General features: G+C 37.2%; 1 protein-coding gene across 1 annotated transcript in view; it reads right to left on the minus strand.

Moving 5' to 3' along the window:
- Positions 1–19,214, minus strand: part of gbe1a (glucan (1,4-alpha-), branching enzyme 1a) — a gene marked incomplete at both ends in the record, with an annotated part of 227,583 nt that overhangs the window by 49,175 nt on the left and 159,194 nt on the right. The window contains 2 exons of the mRNA XM_079805237.1: positions 6,035–6,165; positions 9,204–9,388. Of these exons, the coding sequence (XP_079661363.1) occupies positions 6,035–6,165; positions 9,204–9,388 (316 nt within the window). The remainder of the gene's footprint in view (positions 1–6,034; positions 6,166–9,203; positions 9,389–19,214) is intronic.

A 19,214-nucleotide genomic window follows, 5' to 3' on the forward strand; every position in this document is an offset into this window, starting at 1 on the left:
TTCACTAGGATACTGTTTGGGCTCTAACACAAAATAAGCTAGATTTAAATGTGTCTGATAGAACACTGATGAGAATATTGCTTGGGAATATATTTACAGTGATAATATTAGAGATTATATTTACGACAAATTATTATTATTTATGTGTTATGCGTTGCTAATGATGACGGCCATTAAGGAAGGAAATCCCACCGAATCTAGCTTAAAAAAGTGTTTAGAGCTGCTTTAGTTATTTGTTGTTTGTTGAATTTCAAATATAAAACTTGTTGAAATGTTTTAAGTGTGTGCATCTGTTCTTTTTGAACACTTTCATTTCGTTTGAACAAAACCGTGATAATATTGATAACCGTGATAATTTGGGTCACTATAATCGTGATGTTAAATTTCCATACCGTTTCATCCCTAGAAGTAAATAACGCTGATTATCTCTTCATCACGGCCCCTGTTAGTGGGTGGGATATTAGGCAGCAAGTGAACATTTTGTCCTCAAAGTTGATGGAATTTCCTAGTGCTGGGCGGTATGACCAAAAATGTATATCACGGTATTTTTCTAAATTATATCGGTTTCACGGTATATGACGGTATTTTTTCCCCTATGCATGACAGGGTGTTAATCACATTTTCTACTGATTGAGAGAGGAAATACTGCAGGAGATTGACTAGAATGCCCTGTTTTACTGTCATGACGAGTGAATATTGTAGAAAAATTCCACACTAGAGTTAATAGGTCTACAGGTTAACAAAATGATGCTGTGGAGAGACAACAAACAATAAAACACAGACCTGCAACACGCTCAGAATCATACTTACAGACACCTGAATATTAAAAGTTGAGTTGAGGGCACCTTAAGCATTTTAAAAATCTAACCCTCTATAACAACAAACTGCCAAAACGAAGAGAAATGAGGATATTAGCAATACATTTAACAGGACTCTCGGAACGAATGACACACATCAGTTTAACACAGAAAGAATAAAGCAGTTACTTTTGGGCCCATTCTTCTTTGAATTGTCAGTTTATTTATTAACTTACATCGTCTTTTGAATAATCCATCGTGTCAGTGCGTTCGTGATCAGACATAGGTTATCAGTGTAATCAGTGCATACATTTCATTTTAATAAGACGTGAAGAAATATGCGCGCATACACACTTCTGGTTCATGTCTAGAGCACTAGAGTTTTTGAAATATGTCCATAAAAATTTTAAACGCACTTGCTCGGTCTATATCAGTGCTATATGATCCATGTGGTGAGCGTTGTTAAACTCATCGCAGCGCTCCGTGCAGAAACCACGCTCTCTCGCGCGCCGCGTGTAGTTTGAATTCTCAACAATAATCAAGGGCTGAATCCGACATCGCTCCCATAACCTCAAATATAGCATTATTTGGAGGGCACAGCGCTTTGTAGTGGTGTCCGAAACCTTAGTGGACGTTATTGAGTGCACTCATTCTATCCCATTGCACCACAATAACGAGTGTACACAATAACAGCCGATGTACACACAACGGTTGTCCGACTTCACGCACGTTTTCATTCACTCCTTCAAATAAAGTGATAACGTAGGGAATAGTGAATGAGAGTATAGGATACAGCCATAGGCTGTGTGCTCTGACTGCTCTTACTACAGTGCATCAATGAAATGGGTCCCCTCTCAAACAATGACGCGCTGCGCCGCGTTCCGAACGTTGTTTAAGCGACATACACCGGTATTGCGGTATCATCAAAATTCATATCATAAAGAAAATTAATACCGGTATTCGGTATAAACCGGTATACCGCCCAGCACTAGAATTTCCCCAGGAAAATGGGCAAGTAAGAATTTGAGCGAGTTTGACAAGGGCCAAATTGGGATGTCTGCAGTGGTCAGTCTCTATCAAAAGTGGTCCAAGGAAGGAACAGTGATGAACCGGCGACAGGGTCATGGGTGGCCAAGGCTCAATGCTGCACATGGGGAGCGAAGGCTGGCCCGTGTGGTCCGATCAAACAGACGAGCTACTGTAGCTCAGATTGCTCAAGAAGTTAATGCTGGTTCTGATAGAAAGGTGTCAGAATACACAGTGCATCGCAGTTTGTTGTTTATGGGGTTGCATAGCCGTAGACCAGTCAGGGTGCCCATGTTGACCCCTGTTCGCCGCCGAAAGCGCCAACAGTGGGCACATGAGCATCAGAACTGGACCACGGAGTAATGGAAGAAAGTGGCCTGGTCTGATGAATCACGTTTTCTTTTACATCATGTGGAGGGCTGGGTTGGTGTGTGTCACTTACCTAAGGGAACACATGGCACCAGGATGCACTATGGGAAGAAGGCAAGCCGTCGGAGGCAGTGTGATGCTTTGTGCAATGTTCTGCTGGGAAATCTTGGGTACTGCCATCCATGTGGATGTTCCTTTTACACGTACCACCTACCTAAGCATTGTTGCAGACCATGTACACCCTTTCATGGAAACAGTATTCACTGGTGGCTGTGGCTCTTTCAGCAGGATAATGCGCCCTGCCACAAAGCAAAAATAGTTCAGGAATGGTTTGAGGAGCACGAGTTTGAGGTGTTGACTTGGCCTACAAATTCCCCAGATCTCAATCCAATCGAGTGTCTGTGGGATGTGCTGAACAAACAAGTCCGATCCATGGAGGCCCAACCTCACAACTTACAGGACTTAAAGGATCTGCTGCTAACATCTTGGCACCAGATACCACAGCACACCTTCAGGGGTCTAGTGGAGTCCATGCCTCGACGGGTCAGGGCTGTTTTGGCAGCAAAAGAGGGACCAACACAATTTTAGGAAGGTGGTCAATGTTGAGGTGGACAGTGAAGAGGTCCCCAACTTTCTGCAGAGTCAAAATATATAGATCTCCAAACTTCGTGGGGCCTTCAGATTAGCTCAAGAACAGTGCGTAGAGAGCTTCATGGAATGGGTTTCCATGGCTGAGCAGCTGCATCCAAGCCTTACATCACCAAGTGCAATGCAAAGCATTGGATGCAGTTGTGTAAAGCAAGCCGCCACTGGACTCTAGAGCAGTGGAGACATGTTCTCTGGAGTGACGAATCACGCTTCTCTGTCTGGCAATCCAATGGACGAGTTGGGGTTAGGCGTTTGCCAGGAGAACAGTACTTGCCTGAATGCATTGTGATGTCAGTGTAAAGTTTGGTGGATGGGAGATTATGCTGTGGGGTCCTTTTCCAGGGGTTAGGCTTGGCTCCTTAGTTCTAGTGAAAGGGAGCATACCAAGACATTTTGGACAATTTCATGCTCCCAACTTTGTGAGAACAGTTTGGGGATGGCCCCTTCCTGTTCCAACATGACTGCGCACCAGTGCACAAAGCAAGGTCCATAAAGACATGGATGAGCGAGTTTGGTGTGGAGGAATTTGACTGGCCTGCACAGAGTCCTGACCTCAACCCGATAGAACACCTTTGGGATGAATTAGAGTGGAGACTGCGAGCCAGGCCTTCTCGTCCAACATGGTCAAAAATTCCCAGAAGAGTTGAAGCTGTTATAGCTGCAAAGGGTGGACCAACTCCATATTGAACCCAACGGATAAAGAATGGGATGTCATTAAAGTTAATGTGCATGTAAAGGCAAGTGTCCAAAAACTTTTGGCAATATAGTGTATATATTGTAAAGTTTTTTCCCCAGTTCTCATACTTACCAAGGCTTTATTCAGTAGCAAAACGTTCAAACATTATCAAAATTTAAAATAACGTTTTTTGAATGGTTGTGTGTGTGTGTGTGGTCCAGGTAAACCCCATGTTATGAGGACAACATGTCAGTTTTTCGGTACCCATGAGGAAAACAGCTTATAAAGCAGACTAAATTATGTTTTTTGAAAATGTAAAAATGCAGAACGTTTTCTGTGTTGGGAAGATTTACAACAAAGACAAAAATACTGATAATGTTTTCACTATGTAAAAAGTCTCGGCAAAACATAAACTCCAAAATTTTCCCTTTTGTAAGAAAAAGTCTAGTATTTCACCATGTATAAACCTGAAAAAAAGGATATAGCCATTTTCAAACGCTCTCACTTGCCATCAAGCAACAATATTCTCTTAGTATCAGCTGCAACCTTGCAATGCACACGTAATGTTTGACTTTTTACTTATTTATCAAAACATAGTGTGCCTCCTAAGCAACTGTTGACTATCACAGACGAGTAGAATCCCTGTTCGCTTCCCTTGACTGCGAAAAGAGGAAGACTAAGAGCAAAAACACATTGAATGAAACATAAAAGTGGTAAGACGTGTGGGGAAAGGTCTGGATATACTCCTACAGCGCATTATCGATCACATTCTCTGTCCCTGAAGCATCATCGAGACTGTGGAAAACCCCTTGCAGAAACTCAAGCCTCCCCCAACATAGAGCTCCGTTCTTGGGGGCAAAATAAATAGATCCCACCCCATCTGAGACACACTGCCAGGGTCTGTTTGCCACCACAATTTGCTGTTTTATTGATCATAAACAAGACTCTGGTTCCAGTGACTCACGCACAAGCACCAATTCATGACAAGATACAAACAAGAGCCTTGAAAATATTGAATTGAAGACTAGAATTACGACAGTTATGGAGATTTATACAGCAAAGTAGGGCCCACAAGTCTGAGCACAAGTAAAAATATGTTTATTGTGCATTTTCATTATATTTTATATTGTCAGCATAACAATTTTAGAGAAAAGCTGAACTTAAATGTACTGAATGCACATTCATTTCACAATATCTTAGAATTATTTTATTAATAATAATAACTATAATGATAATTTTAATAATAATCAAAATAGGGACAAAACAAAGTTTTTAAAATACCATTTAGTCAAATACTATAATAAAGATAATAATAATGAAAAAGGTTTATATTTTTATGTAATGTTATATTTATATAATTTTATATTTTTAATATAATATTTGGTTTGTCCCATTTTTGCTTTAATAATAATAATAATAATAATAATAATAATAATGCAAAATATTTTTCATTTTTAATACCAATACGGCTTAGTATTTGGTTTACCACCCTTTTGCCTTTAATAATAATAATAATAATGATAATAATAATAATAATAATACAATAATAATAGAACATTTGTTTTCCATTTAAAAAAAATTCTTAAAATTTTCAATTAGATTAAGTTTAAATTCATTGTTAAAACAAGATAAATTACATTTTGAATCTCATCTCAGATTTTCAATGTGCTATCAGACTTTTAGACCCCACTGTATGTTCAATTACATAAATGTAAAACACTTTCTGGAGTTCTGTGGAAGTTTCAACAAACACTGTGCCTTTAATTGCCCCGATTTCTGTCTTAAGGCAATTTTGTTTTCCGCTACATGCTAAAAGCCCTTTCTAGCAAAAACAACAACGATATTGGTTTCATCTTTGTGGATTTTAACCAGGCTAAGACCTTCTCTTCGGTGCATGTTGGTGAGTAAGGGTATTTGTGTGAGCAAATATATGCGAGTGGGTGATGTTTGATGAGCCGTAGTTTCTCTCGTTGTAGGGTGTCTCGTTCTCTCATCCTAATTGGAGTCTCCGTAGAAACATAAACTCCCATTGGTGCAACCTGAATGCCCCAACACAGCATCACATGCGCACACCCACGCACATACAAAGCCATGAACAGCTCGTTTTGTGTGATGAAAGTCACCTATAGCATCTCTGCAGCCAATTAAATGTGTTTTCAAGACTTGTCAGATTGTTTCCCCCTCCCCCTTCCTCCCTAGCGTACAAGTTCGTTTTTAAACATCAATGGGAATGTGTCACAACCAATGGCAGGCCGGCCTCTAAAGAGCCATGAAGGGTTGAAGGATGCACACACAGAGGTCTTACATTGTAAAACACACACTGTAAATACACACTCAGTCTCATCATTTATATACTATACGTGGCTAATGCATTTCTAATAAGTGACCTGACCTCTCTCCCACATGCTTCCTGTATATTTCACAGCTCATGTGCACACACATATACTCATATGCATTTAAACACACTCCATTACTTAGATGTACTAGTCTTCTGGAGCTCGCTGGTAAAAAAGGATACTTCCCAGCATGCTCCACTGCCACCCTGTAGTCAATGTAGCTGTTGCAGGGATGGAAGTTGAAAATAAACAGCAGGTTTGCACGTTCAAATACGATCACCTTATCAGCTTGATTCAAAGTCGTGACTGCCGCCTGATAGAAACAAACACAAGATGCGAATTATGTAAATGACTGTCAAACACAATGCAAAATGATCATGAAATCATCTCAGAGGAAGATTTTATTGCTCAGTTCTCGTTTCTTCTAAAATTCCTTACACTGTAAAAAATATTTTCATGATTTGTTATCACAACCTTTTATAATTTGTCAAATCAACTTAGATAATTAATGTGGTTCAGATAACAATATTTTGAGTTTCTGTTCATTAAACCAATCTCCTTTATTAACTCAAAATTTCAATCTAAATGAACTCAAAATAAAGGCAACCAGGTACCTTACTTTTTTAAAGTTAAACCAATAATATTTTTTACAGTGTAGGAGAAATAACAATTTAAACAAATTAGATAATTATTGATGTGAGTACAGACTACAAAGGGGGAAAAAACTATCCTAAACCTGCAGAAACCTAGTTTGCTGCTCTTATCTGGTCTGGTTTGTTGGTTTTCGAGGGTTTGGGCCATTTGTCTGATGATCAAGCTAAGAAACCGCTTTTTTTAAAAACAATATGAGTCTGTGTTTGCAATGATATATATATATATACAGCTTTTTTTTGTGATTGTTGCGGGCAAAAATCCTTGATTATGCGGCACGTTTTCTTAAAAAATATGCGGTGGAAAATGCGGGATATTTATGCAATTTTATGCGATAAAATTGTGGGAATTTGCAAAAACTGTGGTTTGATGATCATGAAAAAGAGAAAAAAAAAGCACTACATCACAGAAAGTGCTGGGAATATTTAAGTTCTCATCTTGTTTTATTGAAGACCTTAATAAACACATGGCTCAAATTTACAAAACATTGAGTCAAACAAGTTCTGTAGCTTTTAAAAAGGAATATGCTACAACTTCTGAAAAAATGAATAAATAACTTCCTGTTTTACAGAGGTAGCTATACAAAACAGACATTTGAGTGCTTCCAATGCACAAAGTACAATCTCTTAAAGGGTTAGTTCACCCAAAAATGAAAATTCTGTCATTAATGACTTCCCCTCATGTCGTTGGACACCCGTAAGACCTCCGTTCATCTTCGGAACACAAATTAATATATTTTAGTTGAAATCTGATGGCTCAAAAAGGCCCTGTGCACTGCACTGTGCACTCTCAAGACCCATAAAAGGTACTAAAGACGTTGTTACAAAGTCCATCTCACTAGTGGTTCTACAATAACTTTATGAAGCGAGAGAATAGTTTTTGTGCTAAAACCTAAATAACGACTTATATAGTGATGACCAATTTCGAAAAAAACAGCATCATGAAGCTTCGAAGCGTTATGAATCAGCGAGTCGATTCATGATTCGGATTGCGTGTCAAACGCAAATTCATAAAACTTGGAAGCTTCATGAAGCTGTTTTTTTTAAATCGGTCAACACACCGGGAAACTGCTTTCCTTTTGCTGTTATTTTTGTTGGCAAATGGGAATTTGCGTGCTTCATCATGGTTTCACCGATATCTATGGTTTCATCACCACCGGGTTTGCAGCTTTTCGATGATGTTCACGTCGGGTAATTACGTCACTTCAAAACGTTCCCATGGCAATAGGCGGAAATGGCGGCTCTTGTGTTCTGCTAATATATATGACTTTTTTGCAACGAAAATGCGGGGATGATGAAATCATGCTAGCCCCGCATATTTTGTACGCGGAAATTTACGCGGCGAAAGTGCGGCGTATTTGAAAAAATTCGGCCCCCGCATAAATATGGGGACTTTGGCTGATTATGCATGGAGGGACTGTATAGGACATAAACTGTGAACCCCTGTGGTTGGAAAGAGTTTTATACAGTTTAATACACAGACCCGCAAACTTACAAGTTGTGTAAAAGGTGACATGTTTCTGAATTAAATCCTTGTAGGGGGGTTTGTCCCCCAGTAGAAAATGTTTGTGATTTGAAGCATTCTAATGCACTCTGAAAATAAAGGCAAAAATAATTAACATAAATTTCACAATTTGATTCGATATTGATTAACTTAGGGCCTATCAGGTACAGTACATAGCAAATTTTCTCAGAGATATTTAAGGAACCCCAGTTGGTACATCATTATAATATAAATAAATTACACATATGGAGGATTTTATTATAATGATATAATAAAGTTTTAATGACAATTATGTTTCTACTCATTTTTAATATTTAAATGGTGGCTGTCATAAAACAAATGTATTCAAATATTAAATATTGAGCTTAAATAAAAATACAATGAATATGCAATAGTGCATATATTTAGCAAAATGCTCCTCTCCAAGTAAGATTTTCTTGCTGACTAATGAGTTTTAGGGCATAGCATGACGTTTCTGAGGTAAATGTGATGTTATATGATATTGTTTAAAAAACGTCTTTCCGCGGTTGAAACACTGAATGAGCGATGACATGTGACATGATATGGATTTCGGTAAGTTGTACTGTATCTTTCACCATACCTTCTGATGTTCATTCATGTTTTTTTCGTGCTGTAAAGCGAAAGAGATGATTGTTCACGTGCGTTCCGCACTGCCGCTTGCTTGAACTGAGGCGCTACAGTGATCTGTCACGCCACATTAGAGCGTCAAAAAAGATTGCAACAGCTCGAGAGACGTCTATGGTCTCACTCCAGTCAATGGGAAATTATTATTGTGAAGTTTATTTTCTCCGACCCCGAAAAAAAACAACTCAGCGGATCTACACGATTCACACAAATTACATATTTTGATTCAAAACGCCAAATTCCATTAAAAAGCAACTAGTTTTGCAGGTAAAAATACAGTGGAAATCTTATTTCTGCTGTCTGTGCTTGTGTGTGTGTGTGAAATGGGCTTCCTGCTATGGAGAGTCATGCCTGGTTGGCTGTATTATGCAATTTCATTATCATATGGGCCATGCATCTCATATCCCATTTAATATGGCAGATAAATAGCTCCCCACAGTTTAACAGATGGCAAGGACAATCTCCAGCAAGGAGATTTACACTGGGTTTCTTCTGTAGGTTAAAACCATTGTGAGGCATGCACATTTAGCAATGTGTGTATGTTCATCTCACCTGACCGGCAGTCAGCCAGCCGTATTCGTCTTCCGTAAGATTCATGTCACGGTCGAAAGCGTATAGTTGTCGGTATCGCAGATGCTCAATGTCCACAAGGTTGAACTGGCGACGGGCATAATAGTAGCTCTCGTTGTTTCCTTTCCTGGGAAAGTCAAGCCATTCGGGGTGCCCGAACTCGTTACCTGGAGAAAGAAAAGTTTGAAAAATTAAAAGTTAGTGAAAGTTTTTTATCAAACAAGAAAACATGTCCCAGAACATTTTAAGGTAATTTAGCCTGTTATAAAAATATTAGATCTTACATTCTCTACAGACCCTTTTCACATGAGATTTTCTTACACTGTACTGTGTTTTGAACTAAATAAGATTTAGTTTTAATTTCACCAGCATTATTTTGATTGCTTGGCCATGAACGGGTAGAAAATCAGCCTTTTTGAAATATCTTCAAGGAAAATTGTACTGTAATATTTTAACCTTGTTTTTAATAGTTTTTTTTACAGGTTTCACGGACAAGGCTTAAGCCTAGTACCAGACTAAAATGCATATCTTAAAATATGTCAGTGCCATTGTTTATTCTTAAGATGTACACCATGTTTTTTTTTTTCTAAGGCAGGTTTATAAAAGCTACTTAAATGTCCTAATTAAACTAAGCCCTAATACTGGGTGAATACTGGTAAATCTTGGTGAGTATTAACGTAAACACAGTCGTAACCAGCTCAGGAAGAACGTGTAACAGGAACAGTGTTTGGGGATCCATGTGTGCGTCGGGTCTTAAAGGGACAGCAGTTATTTATTATTCAAACTACAAAAAGGCAAACGATCACTTACTGCTCTTGACTGATTAACTTCAGATGGATTCATCTGTATTTAATTTTTTACTATGAAGATTATCAATGTTATTTTAAATTAGATTTTTTAAAATTCAGTTTCTTACCTGAATACTGTTAGACCTACTTGAAAAAATAAAGCAGTCTATTTCATTTGTATCTTTATTCTATTGTATTTATTTGTGCTATTGCTTGTAATTTGTTTATTTGTTCTTATTTTATTACTGTTTACTCGTCTTTTTAAATTCAATTTGATATCAAGCTTCCTTGTGCTGTATGTAAGCTATTGCAACACAATTAGTTAGCAAATATTTGTGAGATAATTGTAATGGTAATTGATCAACGTTTATATATGAAAAAATGTTTAATTGCCTAGACTTTCAATAGACGGACAAAAAAAGAAATGATATTAAAAATATCTATTGACAGTATATGCAGCTTTTTTTCCCCGTGGTATCGAAAATGGTATCGAATATCGATAATTTTTTAGGTAACGTATCGAAGTTAGAAATTCCAGTATCGTGACAACACTAGTACAAAATATCAGTAAAAAAAACCCCTACAAAACAGCAAAAAAGGACATTGAGACATTGAAGGATCCATGGCAGGAGGAAGAAATAAAAAGGGGGAAAGAAAGAGAGCGAGTATATCAGAGCAATCAAATCCCTCAGCTTCCACTTGAACTTTACTTAATGTGCACGGGGACCTTCTGCGGCAAATAATTCTGATAGAGTCATATCATGTGTCAACTGGAGAGAGACAGAGCATAGGCTAGCAGTGCAGAAAGTGGCAAATGCTCGCACAAAGAACTGTGACAGCTCAGACTCCATAATTAAACGACAGAAGTGAAGATGACGAGACACTTTGTCTCTCTTACGGCCCCTGTCACCTCCGTCATGCGCCTTATCGTGCCGTCCCATGCGCTGAATACAGACACAACGATAAGAGACGTCCACTGTTCTCCACCTGCATATATATTAAGATAATCTTAAATTATTCACTGCCTGCACTGAAGCTGTACCCCTGGAAGTTATGGAAGAGCTTCGAAAAGAGAATTTGAAGCAAACAGATCCGCTATTTGTTGGAGGACTGGATATCCTGAGTGAAAGCTTAGCCCGAGTGAATTACAGTGGCCCTGTGTGAAGATCCTATAGATTCACTGCCTGTGTTGTGCATAATTCTGCAGTCGTAGGCATGAGTCTTTTAGAGTGATATATGAACCGCACTTCAACCCACCGGTTGATTGACAGGTAAAAGGGGTCGAACTGTATCCTTCGAAGGTTAGATCGATATGGGAGCTATAACTTGGCAGCATACAAGGGAGATGGATTTCATCAAGGCCAGAAGGACTGCTGCGGTCTAGGTGCGGGTTTACAACCGGCAGCAAATGCTACAACCCAGAGATTGAAAAAGAAGAAGAAGAATTTTACATTTTCTGAAAAAAAAAAAAAAAAAAGCCCATGCAACAGCCAGGATATTAATACTGTATATGAGGTTGCAAAGTGTTCTTCTGAATAGTTTTGCTAAGTAGAATTGCATCATGCATGTGTGTTCAGAATTGCATCAAATCGAATAAATTGATATAACTCATGTTAAACTAAAAAGCAAAGATTGTCAAGACAAACATTTAATGTTGGTTTAACAATGCAGGGTTTTGAGGGGATTTTTTTTTATAAAGCTTTACTTATGCTGTACTTTATACTAATGCATTATAAAAGTAATTTTAATGCATTAATTATGCCTTGTAATGCACTTTATAATGCCTTGTGATCTCATGAATAATTGTAAGTACAGTTATAATACATATAATACACATTTATAAAGTATAATGCACTTTAATTATTAAGTAAAGTGTTACCAAAAGGTTCGAAGGTTTATACCTAACTGATCAAAATTTGGGGTCGGTAAGATTTTTTTGTTTTTGTCTTTTCTGCTCACCAAGGCTATATTTATTTGATCTAAAATACAGTAAAAACAGTATTATTGTGAAATATTATTTCAAATTTAAAAAACTGTTTTCTATTTGAATATATTGTAAAATATAATTTATTCCTGTAATGGCAAAGCTGAATTTTCAGCAGCCGTTGTTCCAGTCTTCATTGTATTAAGCTGATGTGGTGCTTAAGAAACATTTCTTATAATCAATTTAACATGATCAATATTAAAAACATATGCTTAATATTTATGTGCAAAACATTTTTTAGGTTCCTTTGATGATTACAAATTTTGCAATTCAAAAAATGTACAGAATTTATAGATTTTTTTTATCGATATGATCGATTTTTTTTTGTGTTAAAGTGTCGATTAAGGGTATTCATTTCTTTTAAATATCGTGCCAACCTCAAACTTTTGAACTGTAGGTCTTACGGCTCTGCAAAGCAAGACTATGGACTTTTTTTGGCTGTTTAGCTGAAAAGTGTTAAGTACGACCATTGAGAAAAGATATAGCATACCTCTCCTTAAAAATTCACACAATTTCAGGTATCATTCATGTCAATAGCACAAATGGCGAAAAAAAATGAGCAGCAGAAATAGTGTTTGCCTTAGCAAGCACCACTAAATATGCTAATTTACCACTTTACAAAATGCTGATACATATAAAAAGTCACATTTTGCATTAGTTTGTGAGAGCCACAAGAGTGCACTAAGACAAAACAGCAAGATCAAAAACATCAGGCCGTGACCATGCAGTTTCCCCACTGAGACCTTCTGAATAGGACAGAGTCAGATTTGTCAATTCATATAAGCATACCATTTTTATTTTTGATTAGGCAGTCTGGCCTCAAATAACCACACGAAAAGCAGGCACACACATACACACTTCCCTTTTAAGATTCCACTAAGCCCATAATCTGATCTGACGTGTAGTGATGTTTGAAGTCAAGTTTCTCTTTGGTTACTATAGCGTGAGGCCAAAGATCCTGGTGAGCTGCAATGGGATTTAAATAGTTTGCATGAAAAGCCCTCCAAATGAACCCATAAATAAGAAATGGACTTCTTTTTAGCTCTCCATCTCTTTCATGTGTAACAAGCTGCAAGGTGGAGATTAGATGGTCTTTGAGTTCAGTGTCAATTTGAAGTCAAAGAAAGAAGCTCTCGCCTTCACTGTTAAAGATAATGTGACTTGTATGCTGCCCCTGCAGAGCCGGGACTAAAAGATGAGGCTCAATCTGGATTATGGTCTGAGAATTAAAAAAAAAACAAACACACATACACACACATGGACATAGCTCAAACACTACAATGTGTGTTCTGAGAATGACAGCCATTTTTCAATGTATGTAAGAGGAATATTTAAAGTATGTGATGTGATGAATGTGACTTCATGAAAAATGACACTTTCAGCCAGCTATAATTAACCTGATTCAAAGCTACCAGCTATGTTTGAATTACCTCTCTAAACAACAGGTAATTAATTGTACGCTTCCAACTTCCTCCACACATCTAATTGGCTCTGTAGGATACTATGATCATTCAAGTGTATCTGGAAACCAAATTCAGTTGAATATAAAAAGCACTTAAATTTTATTTATTCCAAAAAAATACCACCAAGTGTCACACCAGTTTCTAACTCTGAATTGTTTCTTTTTTATGTTAATGTATAAAAGGGTTTGTTTACAAGTGGGAAATTAATACAGGTTTTCTTTCATTGCATCATCACAGAAATAAAATGTCAACCATAGTTAAGCGGTTTAGTTTATGTCACGACATACTTCAAAAGAGTTCAACAAGGGTCCCTTCTTCTAGTTTTTATGAGATTTTAATGGCTATTTTTATCGTCTACCAGGCAAAAATCTTGTTTTGGAGGTCTCCTACAACAGGTTTACATGCATCAAAGGTCATTTCATTTTCTCATAATATACATTGCACATCACCACATTTTTTTGATTCTCTAACGACTTGACAGATGAGCCAGTCTCTCTAAATCCCTCCTTTCTGCGAGCTACTCTGCTCTGATTGGCCAGATGGCCCAGTCTGTTGTGATTAGTGTTTCAGAAGCCAAACATTACCATAACTGAACTACAGCTCCGTCTGGAGGCTTCCTCAGTGACTGTACACACTGTAAAGACCGTAACAATGACGTTGATTTTACCGTATCAATCCGAGCACGAGTCCGATGATGAAACACTGGAAGTACTAGTTATTCAACCCGAACCTCCATCGCAAGGACGACTTGAGCAGGACGTTTCAGTAAAACACTCCTCATTTTGAGGAACATTATGAGATGTTGCAACTGTAATTCCTCACCATCAGCATTAACAAATGTATGTCCATCAACAAACCCATGTGTATATTTCTAATTTATTCCAGTGCACAGTCGGGAACTGTATCAATCACAGCGCATACAGCAACGTTAGCCTGATGTAACAAACATTTGTAAAACAAATCTTGCTCCATCCTATATCTTTACTCAAAGTATTAAGATTGACACAATCTGCATTGATAGACACAGTTTTAGGTAATTGTGGTCCACAGCTGATTAGCATTTCAGTAAGACAGTAATAATGTGAGTTAGCCAGTTAGCCGGAAAATTAATATAATGGGATAATGCGGCATTTTCTACTTAAAAACTATCATTTCGTTATTTTACTAATCCAAATAATGACTAATCCGCGCTAGGTTGCACGTGAGGGAAAAAAAGTTGCTTCCTTCTAGGTAAGGCGCCTCAAGTTTATTTGAATAGCGCATTTCACACACACCGGTGATTTTAGTTTCGTTTTCTCTGGCAGTGAATAATCAAACATTGCCTAAATGTCTTGACCCTGTGGAAGATCAAATTGGCTCTTTAGACCTTTTACAACAAGTGTTGCTTTGCAGCATCAGGAGAAAACATGAAGACGAAGATATTCGAAAAGAAGGTAATAGTATGAAATTTTTTTTTTGACTAATATTTAATTTTCTTATATTCTTTAGGTTACCATTATTTACTGATAATCGTTTAAATGTTTTAATAGGCTGTAGTGTGTTGTTTCACTGACGGAAGTGCTAAAATAAACACGCATGCTTATGAAATGGATGTTTCAGCCTCAAAATATTTCAAAATGTAGGCTATATTAGTTATATTCTCAATTTAGTTTACAGAGCAATCCATGCTAAGTTTTTAGTTTAACTATAGAAGAGGATTAGTGTGTGTCGCACTCACAACAAGACTCGCAACGGGGGCGTGGCATCACGATGGACAATGATATCGGCACAACCCTAACCGTGCCCTTTCGACTTTACAACTTTGCAGAACGTTTACATTCACAAACAGCTATATTACACACTGGATGAAAGGGAATATTCGAAAAACCATAATTGGGGCACTTTAAGTCCAGTTACTTGAAATGTCATCACGCACACACTTATGTCTGTAGTACTCACTTAAATCCGTAAGTAGAAGCAATAATAGAGTATGCCTTGGCAAGAGCCACTGAATATGCTAATTTTGTACCTTTATACAAAAATATGCTTATACATACAAAAAGTTACTTTTTGCATTATGTTTGTGACAGTCACAAGAGGGGCATTCAGACAACAAAACAGCAAGATCAAGACTCTTTTGCATCACAAAGGCTACGACCTTGTGGTTTCCATGTTAAGAATGCTGGGTAAGACCTCTGCCAAAACAACACTCAAAACTTCTGTCTTAATAACCTGGAGCAAGTTTAGCTGGGTCCTTTTAAATATACAGTCTGTGTGTCTGCTTTTGTTTAGTGTGCAATTGTGCTTGCCGTCTGACTCTTCCTGTCTTAATTAGGGGGAATAGGAGTCTGTCTAATAGGAGGAATAACTTCCTCTCTATTCCAGTAGAAGCAAACATATGCCTTTACTTCACCCCAAATCTAATAACACGCACATTCACTGGACCTCAAATGTATTTGGATACTTAAGCCACCCTTAAAATGCACAAATGCCATTGCAGTAAATAAAATAAATCCCACTTTATGTGCTATTTTGTTAAGGAAAGACAGCAAATAACACTTTTCAAGCCAAATATTTCACAAAAATTTGTTTGTTTGGACACTTTCTAGCCATGTCTAGTTCAGGATCAGCTTCAAGTTCACGAGTAATGCAAATTATTTTCCAAGTTTAGTCACATTTACTTCAATGATACACAGAAATAAAAGCCCCTAAATTGGGTTTCTCACAAGGCCTTTTATCAAACCAAACTATGTTCTAAATACAAAAGTTCTAGCTAGTGAACCAGCAGGGACAGAACGTAATGATTGTAAAACTAATGGACAACTGCAAGAGCAGTCAAACTAACAAGCGATATCCGAAACAAACAGATGAGGGGAAAAGCACGCTTTGTTCCCTGTTTCCGAGTTCTCAACCTACCGTGTTCCATTGAAAAAAAGACTGAAGAGGTACTTGAAAAAGAGAGTCAAATAAATAAATATAGGCCAACGCTTCCCGCCCACAAATGAAACTCTTTCGCTGCACGAAGAAAATGGCACCCCTTTCAAATTCAATTAAAGCCTCTTCAGGCACATTGCCTTCCTGTGTGCTTCTCAGGCCTTGTCTGGCAGCCTCCGCGCTGTCAGGCTAATGCTTCTCTGATCTCCTGCTGAAATTTCTATTAATCAGGACTGGTGTTTTCCTGCTTCCACTTCCACATACACCAGTGACAGGATGATTTGTTCTTGTTTTTATTTAACCTCCTTTTTACTTGAAACTTTTCTTCTTATTTCTCCCACGCTAACCCTGAATCCTTGGATGTGCGCAGATATGGGGTTTAAATTTGTGGATTATTTGCTCTGCTGGCATGTTGGAAAAAAGCAATGAGCTATTTAAAAGAGAAAATACTGTAGTGTTTTTGTACTTCTGAAAACATACTTTATATCGGATGATTGTATGTAACGATAAACATTAGCTGATGTAGATAATATAAACCTAAATATCAAAAATGACTGTTTAAAACTACACTTAGGGACAAATTTTAAATTAACAGCTGCACCAGCCCAAACCCTGTTTTAGCGTTAAAAAACTACTGTCAGGATTTACTAAAGACACATAGTGAATAATTAGGACAGAGTTATTTTTGCAGGTGACCTTATTGCATATGCATTTGTAGGAATTTCCCTTTCAGATGCAAAATGTATAGGAGAGTATTTAAATGAATCATGCGCTCGTCAATTTACTGGTGTTTGCACCATTATTTACCTGCCCAAAAAAGCATGTCTTAAACCAGACGCTAACTAGTAGATTACGCTGGTCATTATGGAAATAATTTGGCTGCGTCTGTGTTCTTTAATTTGCGTGTCGTAAGTAGATCAAATGCAGAACTTTCCACTCCCATTGGTGCTTTTTTGGAATTGTGCTGTGTTGTGGCAATTTTCTAATCAACTCTGAATAAGAGACAAATCTTAATAATTTAATAAAATGGTTTACTCTTTTGTGAAAGAAGAGTCATCTGAATGTCTGCAGAGCATTGCCTGCAAGTCATAACAAAAGAGCAACTCTTCTAGTTCAAAAAAGGTCACACACAGCCCTCCTCCTGTAAATTTCCACACACACTCAAATAACCCCATATGTCTTTCATCGCACATTTAGGTCACTAAGGTCACTTTGCTGGTCCCACCGTCTTACTGATTTTAACTCGCAGTCCTGCATAGCAATACATTCTCTTATGTGGTATAATATTCTTTGATATATGAATATAATTATTCATATCCTTCGTTGATTACATTTTCCATAACAGCTCTCACACTAATTTGCCCTGTTTAGTAAAGCTGGCCCATAATATGCTACTGTATCCATTAGGAGGAATGTCAACAATTAATCGATGATCGATTAATTGTCGGTAATACATTTAATCGATAAAACATATCGATCGTCGATTAAGCAGGATCATGCTTGCTGCTCAACCATAAAACACGTAAAGCAGACACGAGGTTACACACAGCTGGAGTTAACAAAAAGACTATAAGCATTTGTGTGCAAGTTGTAATGTGTTTATTTTGTGTTGGCCTATCTATATCTGATTTATCTCATATAGGATGCATTTGGTTAAGAATGCGGTAGTAAGTGCCGGTGACCAGCTTCAGCGCATGCAGCTCAAACATAATTGCACAACTAATAATGACTATGATTGGTACTGTCATATTACATAACATTATAAAGAGAACAATATTGTGAATTATTTGGGTTTAGTTGCCGTCTTTCATCGCGTTGTTCCAGGAAGAACGCGTCCACAACACGAGTCACACATTCTGAATAAAGCGTAACTTAGTTCACTTGTGCATTCGCATCATTTTGTGCAGATATAATTTGTAATATTATGTTAATTTTATACATATCCGAGTAATCACATATAGGATGCGTTTCATTGAGTTAAATTACGCGCTAGTAAAGTGCTCCAGTTTACCAGTGTTCATTCAGCGCACGCAGCTCAAACAGCAACGCATGACTAATAATAACTATGATTGGGACTGTCATATTACATAACAGTGACGAGAACACTATTTTAGTAAATCGTTGTGAATTCATTGGGTTTCGTTGCCGTGTTCAGCGTGTTGTTCCAGGAAGTGCGCGCCCACACGTTCTGACCAGCATCTGAGGCGGCGTTGGTGACGCGTTGTATTACTCATTATATTTGATTATTAAATAAGTAATTTAATTAAATGATTAATCATATTGTCTCACTTTACAATCCCTTTATTTAGACTAAAAACTCTTCTTATTAATTTGGTGAGGAACATGTTTTTTTGAGCAGCATTTGCACACCCTGTCGTGCTGTTGACTATAACAGGTTTCTTGTATGTTTCAGTAAGTCAAATTTAAGACCTTTTTAAGACATTTTAAGACCATAAAGACTGAAATTACGACGCATTACCAAAATTATTTAAATCACAGAAATAAAAAAATAAAAAATTAAATCATTGAAAAAGCATTAATTTAATTTACAGATAAAGCAATGACATTAGTAACCCTCCACAGCCAACAACGTGCCAAATGCCCAAAATGAAAATAGACTAAAACAAACTTGCCCTCAAATAGAATAGATATAGACAAAACAGCATATTAATAGCCTAATAGAGATTGAACTGGCTACTCCAAACTGCGATTATTCTGGTTAAAATGCGGGTTTTTTTTTTTTTTTTTTACAAATGAAAAGTGTATGCATATAACATTTTATATATTAATGTTTATATATTAATGAGACTAATAATAATTATTATGTTCGATAAATACAAATATT

Source organism: Gobio gobio (genome assembly GCF_949357685.1).
Source record: "Gobio gobio genome assembly, chromosome: 22".
NCBI lineage: Eukaryota > Metazoa > Chordata > Actinopteri > Cypriniformes > Gobionidae > Gobio > Gobio gobio.